The sequence below is a fragment of the Macaca nemestrina genome, chromosome 9 (assembly GCF_043159975.1).
Source record: "Macaca nemestrina isolate mMacNem1 chromosome 9, mMacNem.hap1, whole genome shotgun sequence".
Classification (NCBI taxonomy): Eukaryota; Metazoa; Chordata; class Mammalia; order Primates; family Cercopithecidae; genus Macaca; species Macaca nemestrina.
This window is the reverse complement of record NC_092133.1, coordinates 93521090-93541075: the sequence shown is the minus strand read 5'-3', so window position 1 is coordinate 93541075 and position 19986 is coordinate 93521090. Positions and strand designations below refer to the sequence as shown.

The 19986-nt window shown below is 42.6% G+C and overlaps 1 protein-coding gene across 3 annotated transcripts in view; it reads right to left on the bottom strand.

The window, feature by feature from the left end:
* Positions 1–5591: 5591 nt before the first annotated feature.
* The window catches only part of LOC112422926 (actin, cytoplasmic 1-like), a 32620-nt gene continuing 18225 nt past the window's right edge, over positions 5592–19986 (bottom strand). For all 3 annotated transcript variants that reach the window (XM_071070111.1, XM_071070113.1, XM_071070112.1), the window contains exons 8-11: positions 19302–19346; positions 18101–18267; positions 9634–9757; positions 5592–8283 (exon numbers count right to left, since the gene is read on the bottom strand). In XM_071070111.1, the coding sequence (XP_070926212.1) occupies positions 6955–8283; positions 9634–9757; positions 18101–18267; positions 19302–19346 (1665 nt within the window). In that variant the 3' untranslated portion in view covers positions 5592–6954. The remainder of the gene's footprint in view (positions 8284–9633; positions 9758–18100; positions 18268–19301; positions 19347–19986) is intronic.

Here is a 19986-nt window from a genome sequence, read left to right as displayed (position 1 = left end):
CCAAAGTATGAGTCTGGCCAGGATCACAGAAGGCCGAGTCCCATGGGTGGTAATCCTGCCTGCTTTCTGCACTTGAACATGAAGTCCTCCTCAAGACGGCCTGTGCTCTGCCTCTTGGCAACCAACAAGGCTGCAGTTCCATAGGAGCCCTGAGACATGGACTGTAACCCCAAAGGCAATGCATACCTTGCTTCTGAGCCTGAAGCTTGTTTCCTATATATCGTTCCATTTGTAGCACGGTAGTTGCACTGAGGCTTGTGCATGCCAGGCAAGGCCAAGCTGGCTCAAAGAGCAACCAGCCACCTCTGCAAGGGTGTGTCAGGAGCAGGTGGAACAGATGCCAACCTCATTTGCTGCCGTTCAGGGTACCTCAGTTTTTCTACCGTAGAGGTAGGGTCCTAGTGCCATCTGCTTTTCCTTAGGTCTCACCTCCATCAGCCATCAGGTGGCAGTCACTCAGGCTGTGGGAACCTGGCCATCCCGGCTTCCTTGAGTCGCTGAGGTTGCTGGCTGCTCCACCTGCTCCAGGTACACTCTTCCAGAGGTCGCTGGTTGCTCTTTGAGCCAGCTTGGCCTTGCCTGGCATGCACAGGCTCCAGCTACCTACACGCTGCTCAGTCAGCTCGCCCTGCCTTGGCCCAAATTCTACGTCTGGCCAGGGCCACAGAAGGCCGAGTCCCCTGGGTGGTAATACTGCCTGCTTCCTGCACTTGAACATAAAGTCCTCCTCAAGACAGCCTGTGCTCTGCCTCTTGGCAACCACGAAGTCTGCGCTTCCATAGGAGCCCTGAGACGTGGACTGGAACCACAAAGGCAGCACATACCCTGCTCCTCAGCCTGCTGCTCGTTTCCTCTGTATGGTTCCATTTGTAGCACGGTTGTTGCACTGAGGCTTGTGCGTGTCAGGCAAGGCCAAGCAAGCTCAAAGAGCAACCAGTCACCTCTGCAAGGGTGTGCCAGGAGCAGGTGGAACAGCCACCACCCTCACTCGCTGATGGACCTGGTACATCAGTTCTTCTACCCTAAAGGTAGGGCCGAGAGGTAGACCACGGGCTGTCTTGAGGAGAACTTTATATTCAAGCGCAGAAAGCAGGCAGGATTACCACCCAGGGGACTCGGCCTTCTGTGACTGCAGTGCCCACGAGACCTGAGGCACGAACTGGTGCCATCTGTCTTATACAAAAATTAAGATGGATTAAACAGTTCAACATGCCATCTGCTTTTTCTCAGGCCTCTGCTCCATCAGGTGGCATCCACTCAGGTTGTGGGAACCAGACCATTCCTGCGTCCTTGAGTAGCTGAGGCTACTGGATGGTGCACTAGCTCCAGGTGCACCCTTGCAGAGGTGGCTGGTTGCTCTTTGAGCCAGCTTGGCCTTTGCCTGGCATACACAGGCTCCAGCCACTTACACGCTGCTCTTAATCAGCTTGTCCCAAGGTCTAAGTCTGGCCAGGGCTACAGAAGGCCGAGTCCCCTGGGTGGTAATCCTGCCTGCTTTCTGCACTTGAACATAAAGTCCTCCTCAAGACAGCCTGTGGTCTGCCTCTTGGCAACCAACAAACCTGCAGTTCCATAGGAGCTCTGAGACATGGCTGGAACCCCAAACGCAGCACATACCCTGCTCCTCAACCTGCTGCTCATTTCCTCTATATGGTTCCATTTGTAGCACAGTTGTTGCACTGTGGCTCTTGCATGCGAGGTAAGGCCAAGCCGGTTCAAAGAGCAACCAGCCACCTCTGCACGGGTGTGCCAGGATCAGGTGGAACAGATGCCAACCTCATTTGCTGCCGTTCAGGGTACCTCAGTTTTTCTACTATAGAGGTAGGGTCCCAGTGCCATCTGCTTTTCCTCAGGTCTCAGCTCCATCAGCTGTCAGGTGGAAGCCACTCAGGCTGTGGGAACCTGGCCATCTCAGCTTCCTTGAGTAGCCTAGGTTGCTGACTGGTCCACCTGCTCCATGCGCACCCTTCCAGAGATGGCTGGTTCATCTTGAGCCAGCTTGGTCTTGCCTAGTATCCACAGATACCAGCTACCCACTCGCTCCTCCAAATCAGCTTGTCCTGTCTTGGTGCTAAATTCTAAGTCTGACCATGGCCACAGAAGACCGAGTCCCTGGGGTGGTAATCCTGCCTGCTTTTTACACTTGAACATGAAGTCCTCCTCAAGAAGGCCTGTGGTCCGCCTCTTGGCAACCAACAAGCATGCAGTACCTCACGACCCCTGAGGCACTGACTGGAGCCCCAAAGGCAGCACATACCCTCCTCCTGAGCCTGCTGCTTGTTTCCTCTACATGGCTCCATTTGTAGCACAGATGTTCCACTGAGGCTTCTGCATGCCGGGAAAGGCCAAGTTGGCTCAAAAAGCAACCAGCCACTTCTACAAGGGTGCCCCAAGAGTCGCTGGATGAGTCACCAACCTCACTCGCTGTCGGTCAGGGTACATCAGCTCTTCTACCCTACAGGTAGGGCCCCAGTACTATCTGCTTTTTCTGAGGACTCTGCTCCATCAGCCATCAGGAGGCAGCACCTCAGGCTGTAGGAACCTGGCCATCCCTGATTCCTTGACTGGGTGAGGTTGCTTGATGGCCCACCTGCTCCAGGCGTACCCTTGCAAACGTGGCTGGTTGCTCTTTGAGCCAGCTTGGCCTTGCCTGGCATTCACAGGCTCCAGCTACCTACACACAGATACTCCGAGTCAGCTCGCCCCAAATTCTAAGTCTGGCCAGGGCCTCAGAAGGCCAAGTCCCCTGGGTGGTAATCCTGCCTGCTTTCTGCACTTGAACATAAAGCCCTTCTCAAGACGGTCTGTGGTCTACCTCTTGGTAACCAACAACCCTGCAGTTCCATAGCAGACCTGAGACATGGGCCCCAAAAGCAGTGCACACCCTGCTCCTGAGCCTGCTGCTCATTTCCTCTATATGGTTCCATTTGTAGCATGGTAGTTGCACTGAGGCTTGTGCATGCCAGGCAAGGGCAAGTTGGCTCGAAGAGCAATCAGCCACCTCTGCAAGGGTGTGCCAGGAGCAGGTGGAACAGATGCCAACCTCATTCGCTGTCATTCAGGGTACCTCAGTTTTTCAACCCTAGCGGTACGGTCCCAGTGCCATCTGCTTTTCCTCAGGTCTCACCTCCATCAGCCGTCAGGTGGCACCCACTCGGGCTGCGGGAACTTGACCATCCCAACTTGTTTTTTTGTTTTGTTTTGTTTTTCGTTTTCTTGGGGTTTTTTTGTTTTTGTTTTGTTTTGCATTGTTGTTGCATTGTTGTTGTTTTTGCAGCCACAGGAGATTCAGCCAATTCAGATGCTTGCTACCCACAATTTGGAACATTCCTTTGGATTTGACCAAGTCAGGAAGAGATGGGAGAAAAATGAAACAACAACAATAAAACCCCAAACACAAACAAAGTTCAGCAAAACTAACAAATGCACAATCCATATGATTACTGAGTGTTCTAATGGTAAGGAGAAATTAAAAGACAAAACTCTAATTCAGCTACTTACCTGGAAATAAGGTTCAGGCTAGTCATCGTTCTCTGCCCTCTTAGAAGCTGGAAAAAACTTACACTCACCTTCCCTTAAGAAGCTGAAACTCAGGAAAGGAGGTGCCTGCTCTCCATCATCATGGAAGCAAGAAAACTTGCCATCCTTGTTGGAAATGAGTAAAACTTCAGAAAAGAGATATACAACAAAATCAACCATAGATCTCAACCAAATTTTGGGAGATCAGAGGCTCTCTGTTAAGCTCCCCAACCTCAGCAAATTATCGTCTTGGTTTGGGCAATAAAGATAGCCCAGGTTGGTATCAAGCAATAATGAGATTTCTCAAAGGTCAGAACCACCTTTGTAATGTCCTCTTTTTATCTTTAATGGTAGTCTGTTTTGTCAGAAACTAGGAGTGCAACACCTGCTTTTCTCTGTTTTCCATTTGCTTGAAAGATTTTTTTCCATTCCTTTATTTTGAGCCTATGTATGGCACTGCATGTGAGATGGGTTCTTTGAAGATGGCGTACTCCAATGGGTACGGTTCTTTATCCAGCTTGCCCCCATGTCTTTCAATTGGAGCGTTTAGCCCATTTACATTTAAGGTTAGTAATGGTACATGTGGATTTGATCCTATCATTATGCTGTCAGATGGTTATTTTGCAGACTTGTGTATGTGGTTGGTTTTTAGCAACACTGGTCTGTGTATTTCAGTGAGTTTTTGTAGTGGCTGGTGGTGGTCTTTTCTTTCCCTATTTAGTGCTTCCTTCAGGAGCTCTCATAAGGTAGATCTGGTGATACTGAATTCCCTCAGCATTGCTTGTATGAAAAGGATCTCATTTCTCCTTCACTTATGATGCTTAATTTTGCTGAACATGAAATTCTAGGCTGAAAATTCTTTTCATCAATAGCAGTTGGTGTAGGCTGGGGTGGGTGCTGCACTCCCCTGTGCTGTCAGGGCAAGTACAGCAAAATCAGGTCTCAGAGGAGAACTCTTTCAAAAGTGAACCCCCACCACAGCACAGCTGCTCTACACAAACGTGGCCAGACTTCTTTTTTAAGCAAGTCCCCTTTTTAAAGAGGGGAACTCTCAGACCTGATCTCTGCTGGGCAATCTTGTACATGAGATGTGGCTGGTCTAACCTCAGCATTCCTAAAGTGTTGGGATAAAGTGTCTCACGAGAGCAAGTGGACCCTAGAGAGAGCTGTCCCTGCCTTCTGGGCTCCACATCACCTGACTTGCTGCTCCACCACTTTGCTCCTCTCCTGGGTGCTCCATCTCAGAGACATGTGAGTTAGCAATCACTAGTGTAATCAGCCCAGGATGGAGGGTCTGTGCTGTGGGCCCAAGCCAGGGTTGCTTGTCTGGTGATGAGCAGTGGAGGGCATGTCATGCACATGGGAGATGGACTGGCTTGCTCCAATAAACTGCAGCTTATTGGAGGTGTTGTCAAGGCACTTAGGGTCTTTGCTCCCTTGATATTCTGAGGGTAGCAAAGGCAGTTCCACTGCAGAGACCGTGGCAGAAAGGATTTCATTGGCTCCTGGAAGCTCTGTCCAGGGAACTGGCAGTTGCTGCTCGCTTGACAGCTCTGGTGTGGGCTGGCTAGAGACCCAGGCCAGGAGGACCTGCCCATCAAGCAGACAGTCTGGCCACTTTTCTGTAGGGCTGCTGTGGTATGCTGGGGGTCCTCTCCCATCCCTAATTGCCTCGTATTTTCCAGGGAAGATGATAGCCTGCCCCTTCCTCTGGGAGCTCTGTACCACTGAGGTGCGAACTTGTTGCCAATCTGAACACACCTGTGAGACATGTCTGGAGACAAGTGGAGAAGTCTTACCTAGTCAGGAGAAAGAAGAACAGGGACTTGCTTTAAAAAAACATCTGGCCACATTTTTGTAGAGCAGCTGTGCTGTGCTGGGGGTTCACTTCAGCCCCTGGTTGCCTCAGACACTCTGAAGCCCTAAGGCTAAAATGGCTGAGTCGCCCAAACAGTAAACAGTCTGGTTCTCCCCCTGGGAGCTCTGACTCAGGGAGGCCTGAGACCTCTGTCGGCCAGAGAACAGCAGTCAAGGTAGCTGGAGACCCTGGTTGAAAGACTTCAGCCGCTGACCAGAAATGGGGTCAGTGACTGACGTAAACAAGAGGCTGGCCACATTTTCGTAGCATGGCTGTGCTGTGGTACCTCTTCCATCCCTTGTCAGCTTGGGCTCTCCAAAGCCTGCAGGCCAGAACAGCTAGTCATCCAAAAAGCAAAGGAGGTGGCCTGTCCCTCTCTCTGGGAGCTCTGTCCCAGGAACATTTCAAATTTCCACTGGCCAAGGAATGCTGGCGGGGGTAGCTGGAGGCCCCAGGTGGGAGGTCCTGTCCAGTGAGGTGGAACAGGATCAGGGCCCTGCTTACAGAATCAGTCTGGCCGTGGTCTGGTAAAGCAGCTGCTCTGTGCTGCGGGATCTCTTCTGTCCCTGGTCGGGGCAGGCTGGAACGACTAAGTTGCCTGAACAGGAAAGATGGTGGCCTGCTCTATCTTTTCTCTCAGAGTTTATCTTGTTTGATGGAGCTTAATTTTCAGCCTGTTGATTTTACTTTCTACATTAGACTTGTTCAGAAAGAATCTGTTATATTTTAGGTTAGATATATGAGAATTCACTGTTTTCTGTAAATAAACCTGTTCATGTCTTGTTCTCTGGAAAGAAGTCTCTTTTAGCTATCTGACTTTGGTCACAGTCATGTAGAGCAGTAGCCAGTCCACAATGACATAACTGAATTTCCATTTCCAGTGTTTCCTTGGTGTGTCTTACATTGTCCAGAACTGAGCATTTTATTCTCAGTTGTCAAAATGCTAAGCTGTTCACTGTATTGAAATACTGTGCTTCCTCATTCAATTTTTTTAAGGTGTGCACTTTCATCCAATTCTTCTCAAGTCAGAGTACAGGTAAGCCCTGGCTGCCTCCAGCCACTCTCAGGGAGACCAAAAGCCTTCATACACCCCGAGTTGGGGTACAAAAAAGGGGGCCATGAAAACTGTTCAAAATGAAACAAAATCAAAAAGTACTCAGGCGAAGATTTTAAAAATTTTGCATTACATAATTTACATGAAAGCAATGCTATCATCTCCCCTGTGTGAACTCGGGAGAGGACTGGGGCATTCTCCTTAGAGAGAAGTGGGGTGGCTTTTAGGAGGGCAAGGGGCTTCCTGAAACAACGCATCTCACAAAATTTGGAATGACTATTGAAAAGAAGAACAATGTACAATCAGAGTCCTCAGCCACATTGTAGAACTTTGGGGGATGCTCACTCCAACCAACTGCTGTCACCTTCAGCATTCCAGTTTTTAAATCCTAAGTCAAGTCAATAATAAAAAAAAAAAAAAAATTGAAACAATAAAACAAATAAAGTCATGCCAATCTCATCTTGTTTTCTGCGAAGTTTGGTTTTGTCAAGAAAGGGTGTAACGCAACTAAGTCACAGTCCACCTAGAAGCATTTGCGGTGGACAATGGAGGGGCCTGACTCATCATACTCCTGCTTGGTGATCCACATCTGCCGGAAGGTGGACAGCGAGGCCAGGATGGAGCCACCGACCCACACGGAGTACTTGCGCTCTGGTGGAGCAATGATCTTGATCTTTATTGTGCTGGGCGCCAGGGCGGTGATCTCCTTCTGCATCCGGTCGGCCATGCCAGGGTACATGGTGGTGCCGCCAGACAGCACTGTGTTGCTGTACAGGTCTTTGCGGATGTCCACGTCAGACTTCATGATGGAGTTGAAGGTAGTTTCGTGGATGCCACAGGATTCCATGCCCAGGAAGGAAGGCTGGAAGAGCGCCTCGGGGCAGCGGAACCGCTCATTGCCGATGGTGATGACCTGGCCATCGGGCAGCTCGTAGCTCTTCTCTAGGGAGGAGCTGGAGGCCGCTGTGGCCATCTCCTGCTCAAAGTCCAGGGCGACATAGCACAGCTTCTCCTTGATGTCACGCACGATTTCCCGCTCAGCGGTGGTGGTGAAGCTGTAGCCACGCTCCATGAGGATCTTCATGAGGTGGTCAGTCAGGTTCCGGCCAGCCAGGTCTACCCGCAGGGTGGCATGGGGGAGGGCATTCCCCTCATAGATGGGAACACTGTGGGTGACCCCGTCACCGGAGTCCATCACGATGCCAGTGGTACGGCCAGAGGTGTACAGGGACAGCGCTGCCTGGATGGCCACGTACATGGCTGGGGTGTTGAAGGTCTCAAACATGATCTGGGTCATCTTCTCGCGGTTGGCCTTGGGGTTGAGGGGGGCCTCGGTCAGCAGGATGGGGTGCTCCTCGGGAGCCACACGCAGCTCGTTGTAGAAGGTGTGGTGCCAGATCTTCTCCATGTCGCCCCAGTTGGTGATGATGCCGTGCTCCATGGGGTACTTCAGGGTCAGGATGCCTCTCTTGCTCTGGGCTTCGTTGCCCACATAGGACTCCTTCTGACCCATGCCCCCCATTATGCCCTGGTGCCTGGGGCGCCCCACGATGGAAGGGAAGACAGCCCGGGGGGCATCGTTGCCCGCAAATCCAGCCTTGCACATGCCGGAACCGTTGTCAATGACAAGCACGGCGGTATCATCATCCATGGTGAGCTCATTCAACTGCATAGCCTTTAAAAGATCATCATTCTCTTTTTTCACGCTTTCAATTTCCTCCAAGTATTTCTCTTCTCTTAGCTGGCTCTGATGTTTCATCATGTCTAGCTCCAGTCTTAGCATGGCAATTTCTTCCTGCAACGTACTATTTTCATGCAAGAGATCTTTTTCTTTCTTAAGACAAGGAGAAAGCTAAATAAACAAAGGGAACTTTTAATTAGCACTCAATAGAATGACATATCATGATTTCTTCTGAAATTAAAAAATAACATGTGTATTTGTATAATGAAAGAATCCCCACAGTGGACATTTAACTGGAAAAAAAAAAAATTGGACAAAATTTCAAACCTGATAGAGTGTAAATTCCCAAAAGTTTAAGTATTTATTTAAAGACTATGAAAAATAAATCACTAGAGGATTTTAAAGAATCTCAGAATTTATAAAGCCTTTCTCTGAGTTACAAAAAAAACCAGAGGTTAAATTCTTTAAGTTCCTTTTACTGAAGAACATTTTACTGATATTCTACATTTCTAATATTTTTATACTCAGTTATAAGAGTGACATTTATTCATAATGGTTAAATCTAAGCATTGTACCCTTCCACAATGTACACATCTGCATCTAAGCACTGTACCCTTCTACCCTGTACACGTCTGCATCTAAGCATTGGACTTCTACATGCAACACTGAACTCATTTAAGATCACGATTCTTAAAAGGAGAGGTCAAAAAATATATACAAGATGCAGGATTTTCCCCAGGTCTCCTGATGCTACTTCTAGTGATCCTCCACAAAATCACAGTTACTTCTATGGTGTAAATACATAAATACAAAAGAAGCCTTTTATTTCAAAATACGAATGGTAAATAAGATAGAACTTAGAGAGATTTTCTTAGAAATCACGAGATTATTTGCCATTGCAATAACTTTTCTTTCCTCTTTACAATGTTTGAAACAGCAGTAAGTGTGAAATAGGGGAAATACACTGAACTATTTCTCTAGGAACAAAATACTTATCAATAAATTATCACTAAATGTGTATCATGGCATGTCATTGTTTTCAAAGCTCTTTGCATTGAAATGAGAAACTTCTTGGAGCAAACTGTTCCTCTCTGCAAAAGCAAGGATAATGACATCCACAATGTGGCCTCTGACCCAGCTATACATTTCCGACTTTCCTATCAGTGAAAATAATCAATTCACTTCTCTATTAATATTTTCAAAAAATAAACCAATGTCCAAAAACTAGACAATTTCTTTTTACTAGCGAAACTTATTTTTGATATTGGAAAGATAATCAATTCTGATGAAAAATATCAAAAGCTTCTCCTTTGGATTGAGGCCATTGCTCGACTGCTGCAGGCAAATGGAGTTGAATTCAGAACATAGCTTTATCCTATATGTACATATGTAGATATATGACAAAGGATATATAGAATATATACACACATATATATGACTTAAAAATCCTTTATATTTCCAAAATATATCGTTTTAAATATATACACATATGAAAAATTTGAAAATAACTAAAGAAAATACCTCAGAATTCATTTTCTTTTCAGTCACTTCTATCTGCTCTTGTTTATTAGTCAGAATCTCATCTTGTGATATTCCAGTGTTCCGTTCTTCAGAAACTTGCTTCTGAGTATCATTTTGTTCATCACTAGAAGAAATTTTAATTTTCATGAAATACTGGAGGTGTCCCTAAAATGATCTACAGGGCACGATGGCGCCATCAGACGTCATTCACACGATGTATATCTGCACATGAATCCTAGACAAGGCAAAGGGGTCTCACATCTGTTAACCCAGCTGCCCCAACCATGTTGGCACCAGGGACTGGTTTTGTGGAAGATAATGTTTCCAGGAACCTGAGGTGGGGGATGGTTCCAGGATGATTCAAGCACATTACATTCATTGTGCACTTTATTTCTATTATTATTCATACATAATGAAATAATTATATAACTCACCAAAATGCAGAATGAGTGGGAGCCTCAGCTTGTTTTCCTGCAACTACATGGTCCCATCTGGGGGTGACAGGAGACGGTGACAGATCATAAGGCATTAGATTCTCATAAGAAGCGAACAACCTGAATCCCCTGCATGAGCAGCTTACAACAGGGTTCGAGTCACACTCCTATGACAATCTAATGCCACCGCTGATCCAACAGGAGTAGGAGCTTGGGCGGTAATGGGAGATTTGATAAATGAATTAGTAAAGTCTCAGAAGTTACAAATTAAATGAATACCAATCAGTAGCACCACTATACACCAACTACGACCAAGCTGAGAGTCCTTATCAAGAATCCAATCCCTTTTACAAAGGCTGCAAAAAAGTGTGAAATACCTAGGAATATACTTAATGAAAAAGGTGAGTGATCTCTGTAAAGATAACTGGAAAACACCACTGAAGAAAATAATAGATGATGCAAACAAATGAAGATCCATCCTATGTTAACGGACTCAAAGAACTGATATCGTGAAAATGACCATAGTGCCCAAAGCCGTCTACACATTCCATACAATTTCTAGCAAAGTACCAATGTCATTCTTCACAAAGTTATTTTAAAATGCTGACATTTATGAAGGACCACAAAAGAGCCTGAATAGCAACAGACATACCAAGCAAAAGGAACAAATATGTTGGCATCACATGACCTGACTTCAAATTATACTCTAAGGCCACAGTAACAAAAACAGCGTGGCACTGGTATAAAAGTATATACCTAGATCAATGGAACAGAATAGACAACTCAGAAATAAAGTCACTACAACCAAATGATCTCTGAGCAAGGATACAAAAACATACACTGGAGAAAGTACACGTTATTCAACAAATGGAGCTGGGGAAAAAAGATAGCCACATGTTGAAGAATGAAACTGGATCTCTATCTCTCACCATGTACAAGAATAAATTCAAGATGGATTAAGGGCCTAAACCTAAGACCCGAAAATATTGGCCTAGGCAAAGAATTTATGATGAAGACCCAAAAAGCAAAAGCAACAAAAATGAAAATAAATAAGACCTAATTAAACTAAAAAGCTTCATCACAGCAAAAGAAATAATCATCAGAGTAAACCAACAACCTATACAATGGGAAAAAATATTTGAAAATTATGAATCTAACCAAGGACTAATATCTACAACCTACAAGAAACTCAAACAAATCAACAGGAAAAATACAAAGAATTCCATTAAAAAGTGGCCAAATTACATGAATAGACATTTCTCAAAAGAAGATGTACAAATTGTAAACAAGCATATAAAAACATGCTAAATATCTCTAATCATCAGGGAAATGTACAATAAAACAACACTGAGATATCACCTCACTGCAGCCACAATGGCCACTTTTAGAAATCATAAAACAACAGATGTTGGTGTGGATGTGGTGAAAAGAGAACAGTTATACACTGCTGGTGGGAATACAAATTCGTACAAATCTATGGAAAACAGTATGGAGAGTTCTCAAAGAACTAAAAGTAGATCCTACCATTTTATCCAGAATTCTCATTTCTGGATATCTACACAAAAGAAATCGTACTCTCAAAAAGATGCCCGCATACATATGTTTACTGCAGCACAATCCACAATATGCAAAGATACGGAATCAACCAGTGTCCGTCAACTGATAAGTGGAATAAAGAAAATGGATATATATATATATATCACATCACATATATATATCATATATATGTCTGTGTGTATATACACACACCGTATACATACATACATACCCAAGACTGGGTAATTCATACACATACATACCTGAGACTGGGTCATTCATAAAGGAAATAGGTTTAATTGATTCACAGTTAGGCATGGCTGGGGGGGCCTCAGGAAACTTAACCATAGCAGAAGATGAAGGGGAAGCAGGCACCTTCTTCATAAGGCCGCAGGAGAGAGAGAAGTGAAGGGGAAAGAGCCCCTTAAGAAACCATCAGCTCTTCTGAGAACTCACTCACTATCACAAGAACAGCATGGAAGCAACTGACCCCATGATCTAATCACCTCCCACCTGCTCTTTTCTCTCAACACCTGGGAATTACAATTTGACATGAGATTTGCATGGAAACACAAAGCTAAACTACTGGGGGGTGTATCCTTACTTTTAAAATATCTAAATGTCATTATTTATAATTCAAAAATGGTAATTTTTATTAGTTATGATTTTATTTGAAAATAAAATGATCTGGTAAATTTTCTTCACTTTTAACTTATTCAGTCAAAATATATAAAAAGCTGGATTTGCCAGCAGAAAATTGTAACTACTTTTTAATGAGATAAAAATGTATAACAATATCATGATTACTGTACAGAGAAGAAAGTGAACAAGAAAAGAAAAGGAATTTAAAAAGAGAGAATATCACTACCATATACATACATGAACTGACAAGGAGACTAAAATCTCCTACTAGAGATTATGTTAGGACTTGAGCAAAAGCTTCTAAAAATACCAAAAACAAAAACAAAACAATTATTTTCAAGAAATAAATTATACACAGAATTCTTCTGGTTAAGATGATGTATCAAAAAAAATCATCCTGAGAGCTACTATTAACCAATCCATCATAACCAAAACTCTAAGTCTACAATTCTGGAATATTAAAAAGTTTCATTTTGAACATAGTTAATGGAAGGCAACTTTTGAACAGAAAATTTCTGGTTAAAGTTGACTCAACTTAGGAAAGAATTGACCTGTAGCCATGGTAACAAGAAGCCACCCAGAGCCAGTTCAAAATCTAGTCAATCCACCAATGACCACTGGCCTTGCTCACCAACCCATATCCATGTGAGCAGCTTGCTTCTGAAAGACAGCCCAGCAGCAAGAGCTGCTCCATCAGAATAGACAGTGCCTGACCAGTATACGTCTTACTAGAGGAAGCAAAAAATTCCAACTCTGACTTTTTATTTCAAATACCAAAGGTCCATAATCCCTTGGAAAGAATTTGTGGTCCATTAAATTTACCACTCTAATAGTTTTTAATATAAAATACTAGTGGTCGGGCGTGGTGGCTCACGCCTGTAATCCCAGCACCTTGGGAGGCCGAGGCGGGTGGATTGCCTGAGGTCAGGAGTTCAAGACCAGCCTGACAAACAGGGTGAAACTCCCTCTCCACTAAAAATACGAAAATTAGTCGGGCGTAGTTGCGCGCACCTGTAATCCCAGCTCCTCAGCTGGCTAAGGCAGGAGAATTGCTTGAGCCCAGGAGGCGGAGGTTGCAGCGAGCCGAGGTCACGCCACTGCACTGCAGCCTGGGTGACAGAGCAAGACTCTGTCTCTAAATAAATAAAATACCAGTAAAGTTTGCAATTCCTCTCACTCATTTTACCATAATTGCAATTATCATGATTAACAGTAAAAGAATAGTGAATGACCACAATATTGGGCTTTTCTCCCTAAGCGAAAAAATATTAATATAAACAATGTAGCGTATTATAAAGTGCCAAAAGAATTTTAAAAATGCATATAATCACCTGGCAAAATTGTTAAAATGAACCTTGTCGAACACTTTTTAAGTGAGACTCAAGCAACATATCCAGGATAAACTCCACTCGTTTGTCCAATAACTATTTATTAGGTAGCTACGTCTCATATGTTAGGCCTTTTTCTAGGAAGTGAGGATATGGTAATGAACAATAAAACCCCTATTCATGAGAGTGAGATAAACACACAATACAACAGACAGGTAAGGCAAAATACACAGTACGTTAGAGGAGAAAAACTAAAGCAGGAAAATGAAATGTTTATGTGTTTGATGAGGAGGGCGGTGGGAAAGTTGGGAGGCCAGAAAAGCCCCTGCTGAGAAAGAGGATTTTTCTTTAATACAAAGAATATTGTATTTGTATATCAAAGACTCTAGAAAGTGATGATGTTAACAGAGTTGATGTCAAGATACAAAGAGGTTTAAAGTTAGAGATGATAAACCACTGTTGCACTGAACCTTCCCTTGATTATGTTAGACAGCATCCCTGGTAGGCTCCCAGCTGAATCTTAAGCATGATGTGTCCTGGTGATACAATTGTAATTCCTTTCTGCTAGTCATCGTTCTCTCTCTTTTTTTCCTTTTCCTTCATTTTTCTCTGGACTAGGAATTGTGCTGGTACACGGTTCTTCCTCAGAAAGTGGTTATTCCTTAATGTGTTTCTTTTACCCCTTTTCTTCTTAGAAAGGGGATTTTAAGTAAAGAACTGAAGAGATGGAAAGCTAGACGAATATCCAGACACAGGGAACTTCTAAGGGCAGACAGAGGTGTGCCTAGAGTCTAAGCAGTAGGGATAGGTAAGGAATAGCAAGAAGCTCAGTGTGGCTGAAGCAGAGCAAAGAGGTAAGGAACAGAAGTTCAAGCAGGAGAGGTAACATGCCAGATGGTTTACTGCCTTTTGGTTATTAGGAGGAACTCTGTCACATACTCGAAGAGTGAAATGGGAGGCAATCAGAAGGGCTGGGGCAGAGGAATGACACAATTTGACTTATGTTTTAAATCCATCCACTAAGTTAAGAATTGATGAAAGGGGAAGTTTTTAAAAACCAGGACTATCAATTCCCAGTCTACGACACTCATCTAGACTGCAGATGATGGTGGCTCAGATGTGCAAGATATGACTGGCTTCGGGATACATTCTTCAGGTAGGCCTGGCATTTACTGAGAGATTAGATGTGAGGTGTCAGAGAGAGAGAAAGATGAGTCAAGAATGACACCAAGGTTTTTGGCAGAGCGACTGGAAGAGTTGCCCTTAACCAGAGGAGGAAAGACTACATGAGCTGTAGATTTCTGGAAGGCATCAGGAGCCCAGTTTTGCATCTCACAAGTGTATGATACCCAACAGCTAATCAAATAGAGATGTCAAGTAGGCGGGCTGATATAGAGATCTGGAATTAAGGAGAGAGACCTGAGCTGGAGACATACATTTGGAATCACTAGCATATACACAGTAGAAAAAGTCATGAGGGGCAAGGCATGGTGGCTCACACCTGTAATCCCAACACAGACAGACAGATCACCTGAGGTCAGGAGTTTAAGACCAGCCTGGCCAACATGGGGAAACCCTGTCTCTACTAAAAATACAAAAATTAGCCGGGCATGGTGGCGTGCACTTGTAATCCCAGCTACTCAGGAGGCTGAGGCAGGAGAAGCACTGGAACCCAGGAGGCAAAGGTTGCAGTGAGCCAAGATCATGCCACTGAAATCCAGCCTGGGTGACAGAGCGAAACTCTGTCTTAAAAAAATAAAAAAGTTATGAGAAAGAAGATTGAGGACTGAGCTCTGGGAAACAACAATGTCCAAAAGGAGAAAGATGAGGAAGAGCAAGCAAAACAGACCACGATGAATGGACTAGAAAGGCAGGAGGAAAAACCTGAGGGGGTGAGGTCCTGAAAGCCTAGTGAAGACGCCGTTAGGGAGGAGATGTCCTTCACTGGCTCAAATATTGCTGACAGATTAAATGAGGTGTAAGAAAAAATGCCTAGATTTAGTTACAGAAAAAAGTAGTGATAACCTTGAGAAAAACAACTTTGGAGGAGTGCTGACACCGAAGACTTACTGGCATTGAGATCAAGAGTGAACAGAAAGAAAACCTGAATTCGTGAGTGTAGACAGTTCTTTTAAGGACATCATACTTAACACAGTCATGACTGAGAATGATGTAATTTTCTTCCACAGTCATGGAAAAGTGATAGACAAGCAATAGCAGTTTTCAAATTGTATATAGCAGGTGGAGTTTTCAAATTTTATATAACAATTATGTATTTTAAAGTTTATAAAAATTATATACATATGGCATTAAAAAATGCCAGACTGAGATATTAAAGGTCCCTTGAACATTTCTAGATTACATAAGCTGATTATCATTTTGTTCATGCTGATACATAAAGACCAAGAAATACTGAAGGTTTCAGGGAGAGTATTTCTTGCTTGATAAAAATCAGCCAATTCGGCCGGGCGCGGTAGCTCAAGCCTGTAATCCCAGCACTTTGGGAGGCCGAGACGGGCGGATCACAAGGTCAGGAGATCGAGACCATCCTGGCTAACACGGTGAAATCCTGTCTCTACTAAGAAATACAAAAAAACTAGCCGGGTGAGGTGGCGGGCGCCTGTAGTCCCAGCTACTCAGGAGGCTGAGGCAGGAGAATGGCGTGAACCCGGGAGGCGGAGCTTGCAGTGAGCTGAGATCCGGCCACAGCACTCCAGCCTGGGTGACAGAGCGAGACTCCGTCTCAAAAAAAAAAAAAAAAAAAAAAAATTCAGCCAATTCTAGGAGAGTTGATACTCATCAAATATACAAAGTCATTGATCACGGTAAAATACTGAGTTCTACTAACAGGAATAAAGTGGGAGAAATGCAGAAAATAATCTTATTTTTATTTTAAAAATTTTATGAAGTCACTGTTGAAAAACACGGTGAGGTGAATACTGAAATATATCCTTTTCTCAAAGGGAGGATAATGTCACACGCAGGGGACTTTTACAAATAAGAGTCACTGCATTAGCAGCACCTTCCTTTTAGCACAAGGGTTGGAAAATAAGCACCTGTGGGCCAAATCCAGCCCACTGCCGGTTTTTATAAGTCAAGTATCTTGCAACGCAGCCAGGCTTACTGACTCTACAGTCCATGGAGTCAATTAGCTGGGTGTGACGTTGCACACCCGTGGCCCCAGCTAGTAGAGAGGCTGAGAGGGGAAGATCGCTAGAGCCCAGAAAGTCAAGGCTGCAGTGAGCCGTGATCACACAACTGCACTCCAGCCTGGGCAACAGAGCAAGACCCTGTCTCAAGAAAATAAATATATATAGTCCACAAAGCCTAAAATATTTACTAACTGGCTATTTGCAGAAAAAGCTGGACAACTCCTGGTTCAGTAGATAAAAGATCCTTTGATGTATTTTAATAAAATTTTTACCCAATACACTGAAATGTTTATATTAAATCTAGATCCCCACGTATAATCCCTTGGCAATATTCAGATTGAGGGTCCAATATTTCAGCACTCAGGCCACTGACAACACAAATTTAGTCACTAGCAATCTTGTGGCTAACAAAGTACAGTGTCAATGTAGCATGTAGCTTCCATTTGCAACACAGCAGATATTACAAGAATTCTAACAAGAATTCTTAAGATGTGTCATCAAACTAAATGCTTTAAATACATTTTAATTGTGAAATAATCAGTACTCTCTAGATCTAACCTCATCTTAAAAAAAATGGTTTATACTACCTTATTTTGGGGGTATGGAAACTGAGCTATTTCTTATTGATAAGGAATTAGACTAGCTCCAACTTTTTGATATAATAATGCTGTAATAAATATATAGGTAAGTATATATGTAACATATCTATACAAACATCCTTTACATGTATTATATATCCTTACTATGTTATATATGTGTGTGTGAATATGCCACTAAATTAATGCTCAAAATGTATACTAACAGTGTATCAAATGTCTTTTTCAACAAAACCATTTCCTTTGCAGCAACACGGATGGAGCTGGAGGCCACTATCCTAAGCAAACTAATGTAGGAACACAAAATCAAATGCCATATATTCTTACTCATTAGTGGGAACTAAACAATGAGAACTCATGGACACAAACAGGAGAATAACAGACACTGGGGCCTACTTGAGGATGGAGCATGGCAGGAGGGAGAGGACCAAAAAACTACCTTTTGGGTATTTTGCTTCTTATGTAGCTGAAACCTCCATGATACAGTTTACCCATATAACGAACCTGCACATGTACCCAAGAAGCTAAAATAAAAGTTCACTAAAAAGAAAAGAAAATGCCTTTTCCCTCACATTTGCCAATACTGGTTATTTTTCAAATAAATTAATGACCGGAAAAAATGATAACTCATTGTTTGCTGATTTTCATTTTTCTGATTACCAGGCAAGGCTGAATATCATAGTAAAAGTATAAAATGTGTTCATCATGAATATTAGCCCAAATTAGGATTAGTTTGACAGCACATGGTTGTCTCCTGTTAAATGTTGCCAGAGGCTTACCTGTGACACTCTTCATTCTCAGTGTCAGGAAATTGCTGACTTTCAGGTGTTCTGCTCTTTCTTTGTGGAATTAATTCATCATCACCATTGCCAGCAGCAGCACCATCAGTCAGGTTTTCTGGTAATCCCACATGATTACTTCTGTGCTTCTTCACTTCTTCTTCAACCTTGAGTGGAAGTTTGATATTAAGGATGGTTATCGCTTTATTGAATAGAAAGGATCTTTTCAATTGATTTTATCACTTGAACTGTTTATCATTATTTTAGTCATTAAAAATATTTCACATTTAAATTTAATCATATATACAGAACTAGTAGCATATAATTTTATGATGTAATTATCATTAGTATCTCAGTAAAATTTTTGAAACGTTTGCTTGATTTCTGTTTTACTGAATAAAACAGAATTTTCCAAAATTCAAAAAGGGCCCTCCTTCATTTTATGCTTTTATTCCCAACCACTCTTCAGAATCTTATATTGTATTTACCCCATTTGACTCATGGGAACACACACATAAAAAGACAAAGATACAAATTGTGTCTCCTGTCTTTACCACCTAGATTTTACATTCAACGGTCAGATTTAGAGGATGAAACACTGTGGGGCTTCAGGAGTAGAAAGGAAGATTGCTCTTTTCTGCACTAAGATATTCTTCTCCCACTGCCTTTGATCATTCCTTTTTCATTTGGTTCCTGGGATATCGAAAACATGATGGTGCTCACTGAAACATGGGAACCAAAGTTCACCACAACACAAGGAGCAGAGTGAAGCTGCTGAGGCACAAGCGTGGAATTCCAGAAAATGAGATGCTCCCCAGATTTCACATTCAATAGCCATACAATTTTCCAGCTGGAAAATACACAGAATAAGAAACTGTCCTCTTTAGCCACATTATCTATTGATAATCAGACTAAAACCAAGAAAGATAAAATGACTGATCCAAAGCTCCTAAAGTGGCATTACTTAGCATTTTAAGGCACCATTCAGGATTATTCCATAATAATGAAAGAACATCTCTAGGGTTTGCATCTCTTTAAAACTCAGTATACAGAATTCTTTCTGAGTTAAATATTAAATTTTTCACTGGTGATTTATGCTACTTACACGATAGGATCATGTATGCCTAAACTTACTACACTTTGTTAAACAACGTAACATAAAAATCTAATTCAACAGAAACATCTGAATATAAAGGTATACCTCTCTATCACAATCCTTATTTATTTCTGGTTCTTCAGACATTTTCTGCAAATGCAAAAACAGAAGGTTAATCTGCTTGCTGTATTTCCGTGATGTCTTCTCTTTCGGAATTTATGTTTTTAAAGTAATTTTATTCTTCAGTAATCAAGTATGGACAATGAAAAATAAGAAAATAATTAAACTTAAAATTTAACTGTTAAAATAATTAAATAATTAAAATTAAGAATTAACTTTTTAATCTACATGTAGCTACTGCCACATCACTGGCTTCTAACATGTGAAAAATAATTCACCTTAGATAAAGGGAGAAGAAAAACATGAACCAGCAAACTTAACTTTTCACCATCTGTTTGGACTAAACTTAATTTGTTACGTGTTAGATCTACCAAAAATGAATTAGCAGATGATTTGTAGTGTTTCAAAGGCTTCCTCACTTGAAAAGGGTTTACCTCACGAAACCCTAACTAGTGAGCCCCTACATTGCACTGAAGTCCTTTTTTTAAAAGATTCCTAACTGAACTGTATACACGCTTTAAATTATTAGGAGTTGAAATAAACACCAAACAGAAAGAAATGCAAATTCTTAAATTTTAATTGAAATTATATGCTGTAATATGAGAGTGTTATGAATATAGATTATGTGCTTAAGTCCAGTTCTATAATGTGTACTAATGACAGTGGATAA